Source organism: Cyphellophora attinorum (assembly GCF_001299255.1).
Source record: "Cyphellophora attinorum strain CBS 131958 chromosome Unknown Contig4, whole genome shotgun sequence".
Lineage (NCBI taxonomy): Eukaryota > Fungi > Ascomycota > Eurotiomycetes > Chaetothyriales > Cyphellophoraceae > Cyphellophora > Cyphellophora attinorum.
The window spans coordinates 311688-326061 of NW_017253232.1; the positions used below are offsets into that span (position 1 = coordinate 311688).

Genomic DNA, 14374 nt, shown 5'->3' on the forward strand with positions numbered 1-14374 from the left:
GAATCGAGAGAAAGATGTGGTCGTAGGAAGAAGTCGTTGTCGATGCAACTGACTGGAGACTTCCTGCTGCTCAACTTTTTTTCTAGGAAGGTGCGACTCTGCGACGTGATGCTAGCTAAACGCAGCAGCGAAGGTGAACGTAACTTCTACACCAACAAATGGCTTGAACACACAATTGAAATGGCTCTTGAACGATAGATGCGAAGAACAGAATGTGTAGATGGAACAAGAATGTCGCAACAAGAAGACGCACTCTAGTTGAAGCTGGTGCACACAGGAGAAACTTGAACAGGGAGAGAAAGGCAGGAGCCGCGTAGATGTTTACCGGTGGATTGGCAGTTGCAGTGGTGGGTCTGTGCTACACTACATAGGCCTAGCGTGGTGCAAGATAAGCTTGTGATTCGGCCATGAGCGATCTCATGCCGGAGGGTGGACCTGCATTTTAACATTTCGCTCAAGGTTGGCAGCAAGCCATCCTGCCACATCCAGCCCAGCAAGAAAAGTTCACCAGACTGATCGTGCATGCAAGGAGAAGGAGACGACTTCTCTGGGCGAAAGACGAAACACGAATTGACGCTGCGGATATTGCGGTGTTCGTAAGCTTGTCATGCAAGTCTATACTCGACAAGAGGTCTGTCTGCATGAAGAACCCCCATGTCCTCCACAACACAAGCCGCCCGACGAATCATTGATAGTCCATCAACTGCCTGGTGCCATTCCCTGCCGATAATCTGAGACAGCCGCTCAACAATCTTTTCATCAAGATACCACCACGAACGGCAGTCCATACTACATAGGCCAAAGACTGTGGCAAAGACCGCGCCCACGTTGCCACCGTGCACGACCTTCCAGCACACCGGCCAGATGCAGAGCACATGCGAGACTGCAGACCGGAATGCACATCGCTCTTAACGTGATTGCCAATATATGATATCTGGCTAACACCTCGCTTGGCCAAATCGTGCTGATTGCTAGCTTCGGTTCGCATCTCCGACCCACCCTTCGAGGCCTGCATAGAATCTCCGCTCCAAGGTCATGATGTCGTCGACTCAATGCAGCAACAATGCACGGCATTGACACGAAAACCACGAAGAATAAACAAGAAATGCTTCATGACTGATCGCTGCGCCACAGGTCTCGTCCCTCGCTCAAACAGATCGCGGTCCGGAAAATGCAGGTTACCGGCAGGGTGGGTATTTTACATTTTCTGCATGTTCCCACACATCCGGACCATGTACCAAACCAAAATCTCGCCGCGTGTACAGTCCCTTTGCTCTTGGATAACACGTCGAGCCCAGCTCCTGGTGGTCTACAGCGACGCGTCAACAGCACAAGACCGACCACTGCGTCTCTGACTGAGACGATGCAAACTCCTTCATACGTTGATGGCAGTTGCACGCTGAATTTGTATCGAATATTTGATTTCCTCGCACCTCACGGACATGGGCCTGGTCCGGCGAGATTGGATCTCGAAGTTGCTTCTACCTTATCGAGGTGCGGAGAGGTTCCTCAATCCGCGATATTTCGTGTTGGCTAGAGAACATTGCTTATGATCAGCCTCATATTCGCTCACTCGGTGCATGGACTCGAAAACCATGCCGCTGTTACACTTTACCAACGACATGGTAGCCACGCGTGACACGAGGTGAGCTCGTAATTCGGCGGCCACGTGACAATTTGATGGTACTAGTAAAATAATCTGCTCTGCACTCATGTCCTCTGTCTGGCCCACGAAGAGCGCTTGCCGTGAGACTTGCGCCGAAAGCTGCTCAAGATATCTTGTGGAAAACGAAAGGACGAGGGGAACCTTGGGCATGGGAATCTTTACGTGAGCACGTGAGAGCGCGTACCCCGGAGCTACGGATTTAGCCATAAGCCAATCGTAGTAGTTAAGACAACTACCTATTTGTACCCCAGGCTTTTGACGAACGTCACTGCCCGCGAGCAGGCGTTGGTCCACAAGTCGCTTCAAGAGCAACACCTGTGCTGTGAGTACCTTTTAGTGAGTACCTTTCCTTGTCGAAGACTGCATGTTAAGATCGAAATTTGTCACCATGTCTCTCCGACGGTCTGCAAGGACCGCCAATATGACTACTACTTCCGCAGAGACTGGACCAGCAACCAAGAAAAGGCCAGCAGCCACTTCGGACGACGCAGCTACAGCTACAAAGAAGGCGAAGGCTTCTGAAAAGTCGCCAATAGCCGAAAAGGACGACGGTGTGTTCAAGAAGCCTACAGCACCGGCAACACCAATCCGGAAGCGAAGAGCAGCTGCTGGCAAAGAGCCACCACCCCTCACGCCAACGCCCAGTCTTGTCAATGTGATGCGCGCTCCATACTCTACAGGAGACATAGATGACGCCACGCCACCTCCCGAGGACCGACCCGTGGAACCACACATCACTAATGCCGCCCTTGTCACTCCAGGCGGGACTCAGACGGTAGCCTACACCAATGGCCTTCCCGACTCATCACCTTCCAAGACTGGTCTGCCTCGTCCTACAGCAACTACTGGTTCACTACTCGACAAGGCGTACGCACACCTCATCAGCGTAGACTCGAACATGGCACCTCTAATCGCAAAACATCAGTGTGCAATCTTCTCTGCCAAAGGCCTAGCCGAGAAGATCGACCCCTTCCGGTCCCTTGCAAGCGGCATTATGGGCCAGCAAGTCTCCGGAGCAGCTGCTAGGTCGATCAAGAACAAGTTCATTGGACTTTTCGCGGAAGAGGGTGCCGCAAACGCCGGCTTTCCGACGCCAGCTGTTGTCGCTAAGACTCCGATTCCAAGATTGAGGTTGGCAGGGCTATCAGAACGAAAAGCAGAGTACATCCAAGGACTAGCCGAGAAGTTCACGACAGGAGAATTGACCAATGACATGCTGATGAAGGGGACGGATGAGGAGGTGATGGAGAAGTTGATTGCGGTCAGAGGACTGGGCAAGTGGAGTGTGGAGATGTTCATGATGTTTGGGCTCAAGCGCGCCGACATACTTTCGACGGGCGATTTGGGGATTCAGAGAGGAATGGCGGCGTTTTTCGGCAAAGACGTGAAGAAGCTGAAGGCCAAAGGTGGTGGCAAATGGAAGGTGAGTCGCTGTAGCTCGACGTATTTGTGTCGCTGCTTGATCTTCCGGTCGATCTTTGAGGAAGTCTGTGCTAATACACTGGACAGTATATGTCAGAACAGGAAATGCTGGACAAGAGCGCCCCGTTCGCCCCGTGAGGCGCCCCAAAATTCCGACCACCTCCTCGACCTGGCAATGAGTACTGACACGTTCACAGATACCGCTCAATATTCTCATGGTTCATGTGGAGAGTAGAAGAAGTCGATGTCGATGTCATGCAACAGTGACACAAAAGCTTACACCGCCCTGTCATTGGAACTCGAGGTCTTATGAGCTCATGTACAAATACTCATGTGCGAGGCTGCATTCTCACTGCCATCCTCTAGAAAACGCCGTCGTGCTAGAGACATGATCTACTTCCGCTGTACCTTCATGGACTCCAGATCCGCTCTCTCCTTCGCTGCTGCTTCGATTTCCTTGATGATGGGTGTTAGGTATTCGTAGTCCTACGGCACGTTAGTCGACCCTTCAAAGCTCTCTTTCCTGCTGCAACATACATCCTCTGGCTTCGTCTGCTCCTCCCGCGGTAATAATTGATGTGAAATGGAACACTGCCGCACGTCAGTCTCGCCGTCCTAGCTTCTCCCTGTCGTTCCGAAAAAAAAGTGTGTACCTGAAAAGCTCTCCTCAGACGAAAGATGCGATCATATGCCTCCTTGGGCGGCAGTCGCTTGAGCGCAAGCTGCACTGTATCGTTCTCTTCGGGAATGAGGTCGTCGGCGCGCAGCCCTAGCATGTGTCAGAGAGCTTGCCGCGAGATATGTACATCGAATCGTCATTTACCCAGTCTTCTGTAGCCAGCTGCATCAGCGTACCAATTCGCCAGCGGCATCATCCACCGCTTGAGCCATGGTCGACGCAGAACGTATGGAGCGAAGGAGGGGCCCGACATGGTGTTCTGAGGGTGGAGGGCCGCAAAATGGTTGTGTCGAGGTTTCGATCTTTGAGGTTCCGTACCTTTGAGCTAGGGACCTGAGCGCAGTCTTTCCCTTCTTTGGAGCTTCTGGCAAATGTCTTGGCAGGCGATTCCGAGCGAGAGCAAGATCCACCCGGCGCTGCATCATCCTCCTCCGCACGCTCAACCCTCTCACGCACCTTCGTATCTACACCGTACAACTATAACAGCTCACGCAACCTACATTAAGCTCACACTGAACATCATCTGTTGCTTTGTACAGCTACTATTGACTTTGTAAGCTGATAAATGGCATTCTGCATTGCCTGAGACTCCCTCACCTGAGGGCACGGCGGCCAGCCCCGCTTCAAAGTTGTGCCCATTCTGCCGGGGACGGTGAAGCGGAGGTCAGCCAACTGGTACCTCTCACAAACAACTCGAGTCACCGACGACCACCGATCTTCAATCAAGCACCAACCAACGCTCGCATCATGGTCTAGTCACCTATCTCTGAGCAGCGTGACATGTCCTTCGACCGCGACCACGCTCCCCAACCGGTGATACTGCCCCCAACGACCACCTCCCAATATGCGACCGACCGCAGCGACACTTACGCCAACACCGCAAACCCAGACACAATGTCTTCACCATCCACAGACTCAGCTTTCGTGTCTAGAATACAGATTTACTCGACATCGCTTCCGAAGGCGTACATCAGTCCTATCTGCGGTGCAGGAGCTGGTCTAGCGTCCGGCATAGTCACCTGTCCACTCGATGTGATTAAGACCAAGCTGCAAGCACAAGGAGGTTTCGCAAACGCTACACGGAACAAGTCACACCTACTCCCCTCATCTCAGGTCTATCGCGGCATATTTGGCACGGGCTCAACAATATGGAGAGAAGAAGGATTACGCGGCATGTATCGTGGCTTGGGACCTATGCTGATGGGATACTTGCCGACTTGGGCTGTGTACTTGACCGTCTATGAGAATACCCGCGAATTCTACTACGACAAGTGTGGAAGCTGGTGGATAGCTCGCTGCTACTCATCCCTGACCGCCGGGGCATGTTCAACAGTGCTGACCAATCCGATATGGGTGATTAAGACACGCTTGATGTCACAGAGCAGCAGATCGACCACGGACGGCATGATGCGAGCTCCATGGCACTACACCTCAACATTGGACGCCGCGCAGAAGATGTGGAAGGCCGAAGGCATCAGATCGTTCTATTCCGGCCTGACACCAGCCCTCTTAGGCTTGACCCACGTCGCCGTGCAATTCCCACTGTACGAATGGTTCAAAATGAAGTTCACCGGCTACGGCATGGGCGAACACCCCACCGACGGCAGTAGTCACTTCGTCGGCATCTCAGCGGCCACGTTCCTCAGCAAGGTTTGCGCCAGTACCGCGACATACCCGCATGAAGTCATCCGGACGCGGCTACAGACACAGCAGCGGCAATCGAATGTGATGAGCTCGGATGGCATGCGTTCCGTGAGGAGGTACAAGGGAGTGTTGCATACTTGTAAGGTGATGCTGGCGGAAGAAGGATGGAGGGCGTTCTACGCAGGAATCGGAGTGAACCTCGTGAGGGCGGTGCCGGCGGCGATGACCACGATGTTGACGTATGAGTATCTACAGCATGGGATACAGGAGTTGCAGATTGAGGGAGAGAAGAAAATTAAGGGAGAGGGTCAGCCGGTCTAAATTGGCGAAGTCGTGGACTGGCGACCGCCCGTTGAGGGCCACTCAGACACAAGGCACTGCTGAAGTTATGAACGGCGGAGTCTCAATTGGGGCTGACTCTGACACTGTGTTACACATTTCGTGGTTCCGTGAAGCGGCGATAGAAGGACCGCAGAGGGAAAAGGCGTCGTATCTGGAATCGAGCGATCAATGATGATAACCCCTTCAATTGTCTTTCCAGTGCTCATCCCAACCCAAACTCCCCCAAAATCCTCGACACCATCTTTTTCTGCGCCTTCGCATCCATCCACCCCTCGCCTCTCCTATAGCGCTCATCCACCTCCCTCAAACACCTTCCGACCGCACAAGTCCCTCTCACCCCACTACTCCCCTCACCACCATCGACCCACACCCTCCCATTCCTACCCACGCACACCTCAAACCCGCCCTCTAGCTTCCCGCCCAGCTCGGCTAAGAACTCGATCCCTTCCTCCTTCCGCAATATCCTCTCCGCCAGACCGACACTCACGTCAAACACCATCCCCGTGCTTACGACTGCGGGTGTGCCTACACCGCCGCCACCACTCGCACCTCCCAGCACGCCCAACCCCTCTCCTCCCGCCTTACCCGTCTGCGCATCCACACAACTAACCTCAACCTCCATTCCTGCTCCCTCCGCGCCCACGAAAACCACCCTTGCGTAAACCAGATCCCCGGACTCGAGCTTTGGGCGGGTCTTCTTCGTTGCGCCTTCGAAATTTAGTTGAGCCAAGATCGCTGTTGCGCCGTGTGGGGAGAGGGAGACGTGGTAGAAGTCCTGTGTGGTGCGGGTGATTTGGGCGATGACGAGGTCGTTGAGTTTGGGGTTGTAGCGGGTTGTGTTTGGGTGGGGGATGATGGTGGCGGTGCGTTTTTGGGGATTGATAGTCAGGGGACCGGCGAGGGTTGAGGTGAATGTTTCTGAGACCGTTGTGGTGGTGGTGATTGTGCTGGGGTCTTGGTGTTGCTGGAGGCGGATGCCAGGGCCGAGTTTGCGCTTTTTGTGTGGTGGTGGGAGCAGGGAGGCGGGGATGAGGTCGCCGGGGAGGAAGATCTGAGCGGTCGCCATCTCGAAAATCCGCCGTTCAGAGGGTCTCTAGAGTGTGAAGAGAGCATGAGGTAGATAGTTCGTAGGCATTTGGCAAGGCTGTGTTGTGTTGTCAAAAACACTACATCCGGCTAAGTCCGGCCGCTGAAATATTGTCACCGTCAAAAAGTTTTTGAAAGTTTGAACCACATGTGAATTCTTACCTAGCCTCGTGGTCGATTTTCTCTGTTCCTTACTGCGTGGCCCTGCTTGCTCAACAATTTGTCCGCAGCTCGTCCTGACCGACTGTTGACCTTTCGACCCCAGATCACTTGGAGTGGCTTTCCCTCACAACATCAGCCATGAGAGAAGAAACGTCAGACCCCACGGCGGGCACCACCTCGACCACACAACAGTATGCCATTGGTATTTCATTTGGCAACTCCTACAGCTCGATAGCCCACATCTCCGGCGAGGGCAAAGTCGAAGTCATCGCGAACGAGGAAGGCGACCGACAGATCCCCTCGATCCTCTCGTACATCGACGGCGAAGAATACCACGGCACACAGGCCAAGTCGCAACTGATCCGGAACAGCAAGAACACCGTTGCCTACTTCAGAGACTACCTAGGCAAAGACTACAAGTCGATAGACCCTACGCCTGCACAGAACTCAGCACACCCATTGGAGGCAAATGGCACCGTCGCCTTTTCGGTGCACGACACCGAGAGCGAGACACCCAACAACGTCTCTGTTTCAGAGATCGCAACCAGGCACTTGACACGATTGAAGAACTCAGCCTCTGACTTCTCTGGCAAGACCGTCACATCCGCCGTCCTCGCCATTACCACCGACACTAGCGACGAGCAAAAAGCCGCCCTCACAGCCGCCGCGGTCAACACAAACGTCGAGATCCTCCAGTTCATCCCCGAGCCCATCGCCGCCCTGCTTGCCTACGACTCCCGCGCCACCGACGGCCCCATATCAGACAAGCTCGTCGTCGTCTGTGACTTTGGCGGCAACCGCTCCGACGTCGCTATCATTGCCTCGCGCGGCGGCATGTACAGCGTCCTCTCCACTGCCCACGACTACGACCTCGGCGGTTCCCAACTCGACACCGTCCTGATGGACTACTTTGCTAAAGAGTTTGAGAAGAAACACAAATCCGACCCGCGCAAGGATCCTCGCGGCCTGGCTAAACTAAGACTTGAGTCTGAGTCCGTGAAAAAGACCCTCTCACAATCAGCCACCGCGACGTTCTCTGTCGAGTCCCTCGCCGACGGCATCGACTTCCGCAGCACCATCAACCGCACGCGCTACGATCTCCTCGCCTCCAAGACCTTTGCCCGCTTCACGGCCTTGATCGAAGAGTGCCTCCGCAAAGCCGAGCTCGACGTGCTCGACATCGACGAGGTCGTCATGGCCGGTGGCACATCCCACACGCCGCGCATCGCAAATAATATCCAGTCTCTCTTTGGTGAAAATACGACGGTACTCGCTCCCGCGACCTCGACCTCGGCGCTGAACCCCTCCGAGCTAAGCGCGCGCGGCGCCGCCCTCCAAGCGAACCTGATCCAAGAGTTTGAGAAGGAAGACATCGAGCAGTCGACCCACGAGATGATCACCGTGACGCCACATCTGAGTAGCGCGATCGGCGTGGTGGTTAGTGGGCAGCCCGAGGACAGCTTCACGACCGTCATCCCCCCTGCCACAGCGGCCCCTGCGAGACGGACAATTACAATCAGTGCGCCGAAGGACGGTGGAGACGTGCTTGTGCGGGTTGTAGAAGGCGAGCGGGAGATTGAAGTCACGCAGCCGGAACCAAAAGCACCAAAGGAGAACGGCACTAAGGGTGAGGATGACTCGGACGGCGATGATGACGACTCAGAAGAGGAAGAAGAAGAACCAACACGCTCCAAAGTATGGCGTTCGAAAAGGACACTGGCGGAAGCGGTCGTGCGGGGCGTGAAGAAGGGCGGGAAGGTGGAGGTTACCGTGCATGTCGATGCGGATATGAGTGTGGCGGTTACGGCGAGGGAGAAGGGCGGTAAGGGAGGTGTTAGGGGGACTTTGGGGAAGCCGGCTGTCCAGGAGAACGGGCATGCTTGAGCAGTCTGATGGCGCAGGTGAGGTCAAGACCTGTGCTTTGTGGCCCAGGGTCCCTGGCAAGGCGGGCCACACGTGAACGGTGGACAAAGAGACGAGGTCGAGGGCGGACCCAAGTACTGCATTGCGAGGAGTGAAAATCAAACGTTAGGACGATATCTTTCTTGCTTGGGTAGATGTCCTATGCGAGACTCGAATAGATTTTTATTATCCATCGAATTTCAGCCCCGTCCACCCATACTTTTCGCTCGAGCTCTGTCTTTGTATGAACATCCATACTTTGCTCTGACAATTCAGAGGCTTGCCGTGCCCTTCTGTCTAGAAACCGCTGGGGGGAGCATTCTGCTTTCCACTTCAGAACAGAATAGGATCGTCCTCATGAAAAAGCGAGTTGTCTCGGCTCAGGAGCTTTCCTTCTGGAGTTCGCCACGATCAAAATCGCTCGCAAAACCGCTCAGCACAGCACAACACAGCACAGCACATGCGAACGCACGACCACAGCATCAAACCTTCCAACTCCACTCATGCTCCTCCTCGCCATACTGAATCCCCTCCATCCATCCCTTCATGCGCATCGCCAGCTCCCCTGCCTCCTCTGTCTCCTTCAGACCGCAGTCGATCATCCTGTCTTTCCAGCTGATTTTCCTTACGGGTGCCACAATCGCCGCCGTGCCCGCACCGAAAACCTCGATTAAGCGCCCATCTGCTTCTGCGTCGGCGAGTTCTTGCATTTTCACGTAGCGTTCAGTCACGTCCCAGCCCTCGGGAATGAGGCGCTCGCGCGCGAGTTGGAGGATGGAGTCGCGCGTTACCCCTTCGAGGATTGTGCCGTCCAGAGGCGCGGTAGCGAGTTCTTTCTTGCCTGTTTCAGGGTTTTTGAGGGCGATGAAGAGGTTCATTGTGCCGACTTCGGTGATGTATTCTTCGGGGCCGAAGAGCCAGAGGTTCTGGTGGAGGCCCTTTTTCGCGGCTTTGAGTTGTGGCAGGATGCAGGGCGCATAGTTTGCGCCGAGTTTCTTGTCGCCTACGCCGCCGGGCCAGGCGCGGACGGCGTAGTCTGTTGCTTCGAGCGAGATGGCTTTGAAGCCCGTTGGGTAGTAAGGGCCGACAGGGGAGGCGATCACGTAGAGGAGTGCGGAGCCCGGTGGGCCGACGCCGAGGGTGCGTTGGGTGCCGATCATGGTGGGACGGAGGTAGAGGGAGTAGCCCTTTTCGGAGGGGATGAAGCGGGAGTCGAGCTTGCAGAGTTCGCCGATTAGGGAGATGACGGCGGAGCCGGAGAAGGTGGGGAGGGCGATGCGGGCGGAGGATTTGTTTAGGCGTTGCATGTTTTTATCGGGGCGGAAGAGGCGCAGATTGCCTTGGGGGTCTTTGTAGGCTTTCATGCCCTCGAAGGCTTCGAAGGCGTAGTGGAAGACGCAGGTTGCTGGGTCGAGGGAGAGGTTTTGGTAGGGGGTTATTCGGGGTGCATGCCAGCCGTCGGAGGCCGTCCATTCGAGGGAGAGCATGTGGTCTGGGGGTGAGGACGTTAGTGGTTGGCCTCAGGGCATGGTATGGGGTGATCGGCGGTGGACATGCCTGTGAATGTGCGCCCAAAGACGAGGTCCTGATTAGGGACGAGTTGTTTGGGTGTGATGGTCTCGGTGACGGTGAGCTTGGAGGGATCGACGTCTGGCAGCCGCGACATGAGCTCGTCGTCTGCGTAGAGATTCCTCCTCTGCCATGATGTAGCAAAGTTCCTGGTCTGTAGTCTGGTTGCGGTGCTAGCACCGAGTTGTGTGGCGGTTCTTAGAGTCGAGGGTGTGCAAGCACACCGCAGTAATCGAGGAAGCATGACTGTGACGGCGGGCTATCTGAGCACCATGGAAGAGACGCAAAGCCGTAGGACGTGCTCTTATCTAGGCGTCGGTGGCTAGTCGATTGAGGTTATGAGTCCTAACTTGCTATCTGTACGTCAGGGCATGAAATTGACTGTAGGAAAGGCGTAGGACCGTCAATAACCGTCGTCCATAAGCATCAACGAGCCATGTCAAAAAAGCTCCCACGCGAGTCGAACTTTCGGAGCCAGGTCCGAGCCTCCGGTCTCGCTTTCTCCGCATTCCACTGCCAAGCTCGGGTCCTGGGTTATCAACGGCTGAAGTTGGAGTTCAGGCCACGATATCGAGCGCGAACGTCGAGGCCGATTCCGAAGTCGCAGGATCACTGAAGCGCTGAGCGATCACACTCAAGTCAATAACCAACTCGAAACGGAAGGCATTCAAGACGAATTATGTGAAGGGTCGCTCGACATAGAGGCAATCCTACGCCCTTCAGCTGAAGAAGCCGCCGCCCTTGGCACGACTGCATTCTGTGTCACATTGATGCACGACATTGACAGAGCACGGCTGGTCGATTGCAATTGCACGACTCATCTGTGCATGGTGAGCCGTGTCTGGCGCTGGGGATGAGGCGGCCGGGGCGCCGATGAGCGTTCCGTGATCTTGGCGAGGCGGACAGTTGCGACTGCCACAGCCCTCACCATGTTCTCCTCTGCTTTCAAGTCATTCAACTCAAACATCACCGCAAATTACGAGGTATCAAAACAACCCACAGCGACAGCAGGAGTTTGGACGATATTCGACGCCAAGAAGAAGAGCACTAATGCCCAGGCCTCGATCTTCGTCTTCAAGCGCGAATCACTTGAAGTCCGCAGTGACGGTTTTGGAGCCAGGTCAAGTGCGACTTCGATTCGGAAAGTCCAAGATGAAGTCGTCGAGCGGCTCAAGAAGGAGGCCAGCAGTCTAGCACGATTACGCCATCCCTCAGTCCTCCAGCTAGTTGAGCCGGTAGAAGAGACTCGTAGCGGAGGGCTGATGTTCGCTACTGAGCCAGTGGTCGCCTCCCTTGGGGGTATCCTTGCTCAAAAGGATGCGGCGGAGTCCTCGGGCAATCGATCGCGTTCAGAGAGGAATTCGCAGGCCTTCCGGACCGTTGAGCTAGATGAGCTTGAAGTCCAAAAGGGCCTTTTGCAGGTGGCCAAGGGTCTGGAGTTCCTACATGACTCTGCGAAACTAGTCCATGGGAACTTCAATCCCGACGCTGTCTTCGTCAACGCAAAATCAGACTGGAAGATCTCCGGTCTGGGCTTCGCAGGACCAGCCGACGGTGCCGAAGGACACCAGTCAATACCGCAGATATCGTTGAGTGAAGTCCTTCATCACGATCAGAGAATTCCACGAAGTGTTCAACTGGATATGGACTACACTTCTCCAGACTTTGTGCTCGATGCGAATGTCACCTTTGCCGCCGACATCTTTTCACTCGGACTCGTGCTCTTGGCATGCTACCGAAAGCCGCACACATCACCCTTCGAGACGAATGGCAGTCAGTCCGCTTACAAAAAGATATGCAGTACAACGAGTACTGTGCCGAACCCAAGCAACAACTATCTTTCTGCAAATCAGTTGCCGAGAGAGCTTGCTTCGACTCTGCCGCGTGTCCTAGCCAGACGGCCTGCGTCGAGGATGACAGCAACCGAGTTCCAGCAGTCAGAGTATTTCGACAACATCCTTGTCAACACCATGCGCTTCCTCGATGCTCTACCAGCAAAGACTCCAGCTGAGAAATCACAGTTCATGCGTGGTTTGGGTCGAGTAATGCCACAGTTTCCACCATCAGTGCTCGGAAAGAAGGTCCTATCGGCTTTACTTGATGAGATGAAAGACAGAGATTTGCTAGCATTGATCCTTCAGAACATCTTCGCCATCGTCAAAGCAATACCAAACAGCAAAGAAGCCGTGTCTGACAAGGTCCTACCGCAAGTGAAAGAAGTGTTTTTAGCAAAATCGAAGTCCGAGGAACGTGACACTAGCAGGGAAGCTGCCCTTCTAGTGATTCTTGAGAACATCAAGCTGCTTGCAGACAATTGTACCGCCAAGCAGTTCAAGGACGATGTATTGCCAATTGTGCAGGTAGCCATGGAGTCGACGACACACTCTCTGACAGACGCGGCTCTCCAGACTGTACCAGTCATCTTACCTCTGATCGACTTCTCGACCGTCAAGCACGAGCTCTTTCCAATCGTAGCCAATGTCTTCGCGAAGACTTCCAGCCTAAGCATTAAGGTTCGCGGTCTGGAGGCCCTTGGCGTGCTATGTGGTGTCTCGTCAGCCAGTATGTCACGCCCTGACGACCTGTCCGGTCGAATGGAAAACGAGCAGCACGACAAGAATATATCCAGTCTGGACAAATTTACGATGCAGGAGAAAGTGGTGCCTCTGCTGAAAGGCATCAAAACCAAGGAGCCCGCTGTGATGCTAGCGGCGCTCAAGGTGTTCCGCCAGGTTGGCCAAGCAGCCGATGCAGAGTTCCTCGCCACAGAGGTTCTACCAGTCCTGTGGACGTTTGCTCTTGGTCCGCTACTGGATCTAGCGCAGTTTCAATCTTTCATGCAAGTCATCAAGGCCATCTCGGGAAAGATTGAGAAAGAGCAGGTGCGCAAATTGCAAGAGCTGGGTACTGGTCGGGCGGTCTCTGAGTCTCGAAGTGCTTCTTCCGCAGCTCCCGTCAGCAACGGCTTTGCTGGGGCGGGCTCCACGCAGGCAACGGGCAACGAAGACGACTTTGCTAAGCTGGTTCTGGGCAACAAAACCGCAACACGGAATGATCCTTTCGCGGGAGCATTGAGCGATGGAGAAAGGCTCACGCAGAATCCACCCACGTTTTCTTGGTCCTCGACCAACAATCCAGGGGTTGTCTCGCAACCCCAGCGCTCATTCACACCAAATATGACGGCACTACAACCTCAAGCTCCTTCGCGCTCAGTCACACCAGATGTCTCGGCGGCATCATTTCCGTCTTTGCAGCCTTCTACGAGCGGTTCAACATGGAATCAACCGGCGACTCGACCATTGCAATCGCCTAGCTATGGTGTGGCTGCTGTCACAAGTCCAGCATTGGCATCTTCGCAACAGCGCTCCGGGCTGGCATCTCCTCCGATCCTGCCACCTCCACCCAGCAACCCGACATTCAGCAATACGGCTTGGCAGCAGCCGAACTACAATATCGCACCACCTCCGTCTGCACCGGTATCTGCACAACCTCAGCAGAGGGTTCCCCAGCAGAATCCTTTGAGCGTACTGCAGCCACAGCCAAGAGGGGTACCGCAGGCTTTTCAGGCCCAGAAGAGTGGATTGGATAAGTACCAGTCGCTGCTGTGATTCTGCGTAGGGTCCAATACATTGGAGTCGCGATCTTTTCTTATGAAAGACATCCTGTTACAATGCCTCTCCACGACGGGTGCTGCGTCCAAGATGCTGGACTCCGCAAACAACCTTTACAGTCATTGATCTCTCTGAGACGCGCGTCACTCTCGGTTCGAGACGATGTTTCCGGATTCGGCCGAGCACAATATTGATCGGGAGCTGCCCAAAGCGCAGAACAATGCCTGTATCTGACAATGCTTTGTCGCTTCCGTCAAGTCCTGAGCACAGACCACAGTCTCTGGATCGCCG

General features: G+C 54.7%; 8 protein-coding genes across 8 annotated transcripts; 4 read left to right on the plus strand and 4 right to left on the minus strand.

The window, feature by feature from the left end:
• Positions 1-2054: 2054 nt before the first annotated feature.
• On the plus strand, positions 2055-3355 carry AB675_6210 (DNA-3-methyladenine glycosylase; the record flags this gene model as incomplete). The annotated part of the gene is made up of 3 exons (XM_018146486.1): positions 2055-3089; positions 3176-3222; positions 3286-3355. The coding sequence occupies 3 exons, from the start codon at positions 2055-2057 to the stop codon at positions 3353-3355; spliced, it is 1152 nt and encodes a 383-aa protein (XP_018003657.1).
• Positions 3356-3481: 126 nt separating this feature from the next.
• Positions 3482-4020, minus strand: AB675_6211 (Cytochrome b-c1 complex subunit 7; the record flags this gene model as incomplete). Its single annotated transcript, XM_018146487.1, has 4 exons — positions 3482-3574; positions 3626-3679; positions 3742-3857; positions 3912-4020. 4 exons carry the CDS (start codon positions 4018-4020, stop codon positions 3482-3484), a joined length of 372 nt encoding a protein of 123 aa, XP_018003981.1.
• A 527-nt stretch (positions 4021-4547) lies between these two features.
• Positions 4548-5732, plus strand: AB675_6212 (Mitochondrial nicotinamide adenine dinucleotide transporter 1; the record flags this gene model as incomplete). Its single annotated transcript, XM_018146488.1, has 1 exon — positions 4548-5732. The coding sequence occupies one exon, from the start codon at positions 4548-4550 to the stop codon at positions 5730-5732; it is 1185 nt and encodes a 394-aa protein (XP_018004048.1).
• Positions 5733-5955: 223 nt separating this feature from the next.
• Positions 5956-6819, minus strand: AB675_6213 (Exosome complex component RRP40; the record flags this gene model as incomplete). Its single annotated transcript, XM_018146489.1, has 1 exon — positions 5956-6819. The coding sequence occupies one exon, from the start codon at positions 6817-6819 to the stop codon at positions 5956-5958; it is 864 nt and encodes a 287-aa protein (XP_018003850.1).
• Positions 6820-7139: 320 nt separating this feature from the next.
• Positions 7140-8885, plus strand: AB675_6214 (Ribosome-associated complex subunit SSZ1; the record flags this gene model as incomplete). Its single annotated transcript, XM_018146490.1, has 1 exon — positions 7140-8885. One exon carries the CDS (start codon positions 7140-7142, stop codon positions 8883-8885), a length of 1746 nt encoding a protein of 581 aa, XP_018003992.1.
• A 500-nt stretch (positions 8886-9385) lies between these two features.
• Positions 9386-10390, minus strand: AB675_6215 (Branched-chain-amino-acid aminotransferase, mitochondrial; the record flags this gene model as incomplete). Its single annotated transcript, XM_018146491.1, has 1 exon — positions 9386-10390. The coding sequence occupies one exon, from the start codon at positions 10388-10390 to the stop codon at positions 9386-9388; it is 1005 nt and encodes a 334-aa protein (XP_018003785.1).
• Positions 10391-10410: 20 nt separating this feature from the next.
• AB675_6216 (uncharacterized protein) lies at positions 10411-10716 on the minus strand (the record flags this gene model as incomplete). The annotated part of the gene is made up of 1 exon (XM_018146492.1): positions 10411-10716. One exon carries the CDS (start codon positions 10714-10716, stop codon positions 10411-10413), a length of 306 nt encoding a protein of 101 aa, XP_018004022.1.
• A 685-nt stretch (positions 10717-11401) lies between these two features.
• On the plus strand, positions 11402-14080 carry AB675_6217 (Protein kinase domain-containing protein ppk32; the record flags this gene model as incomplete). The annotated part of the gene is made up of 1 exon (XM_018146493.1): positions 11402-14080. The coding sequence occupies one exon, from the start codon at positions 11402-11404 to the stop codon at positions 14078-14080; it is 2679 nt and encodes an 892-aa protein (XP_018003862.1).
• Positions 14081-14374: the final 294 nt, after the last annotated feature.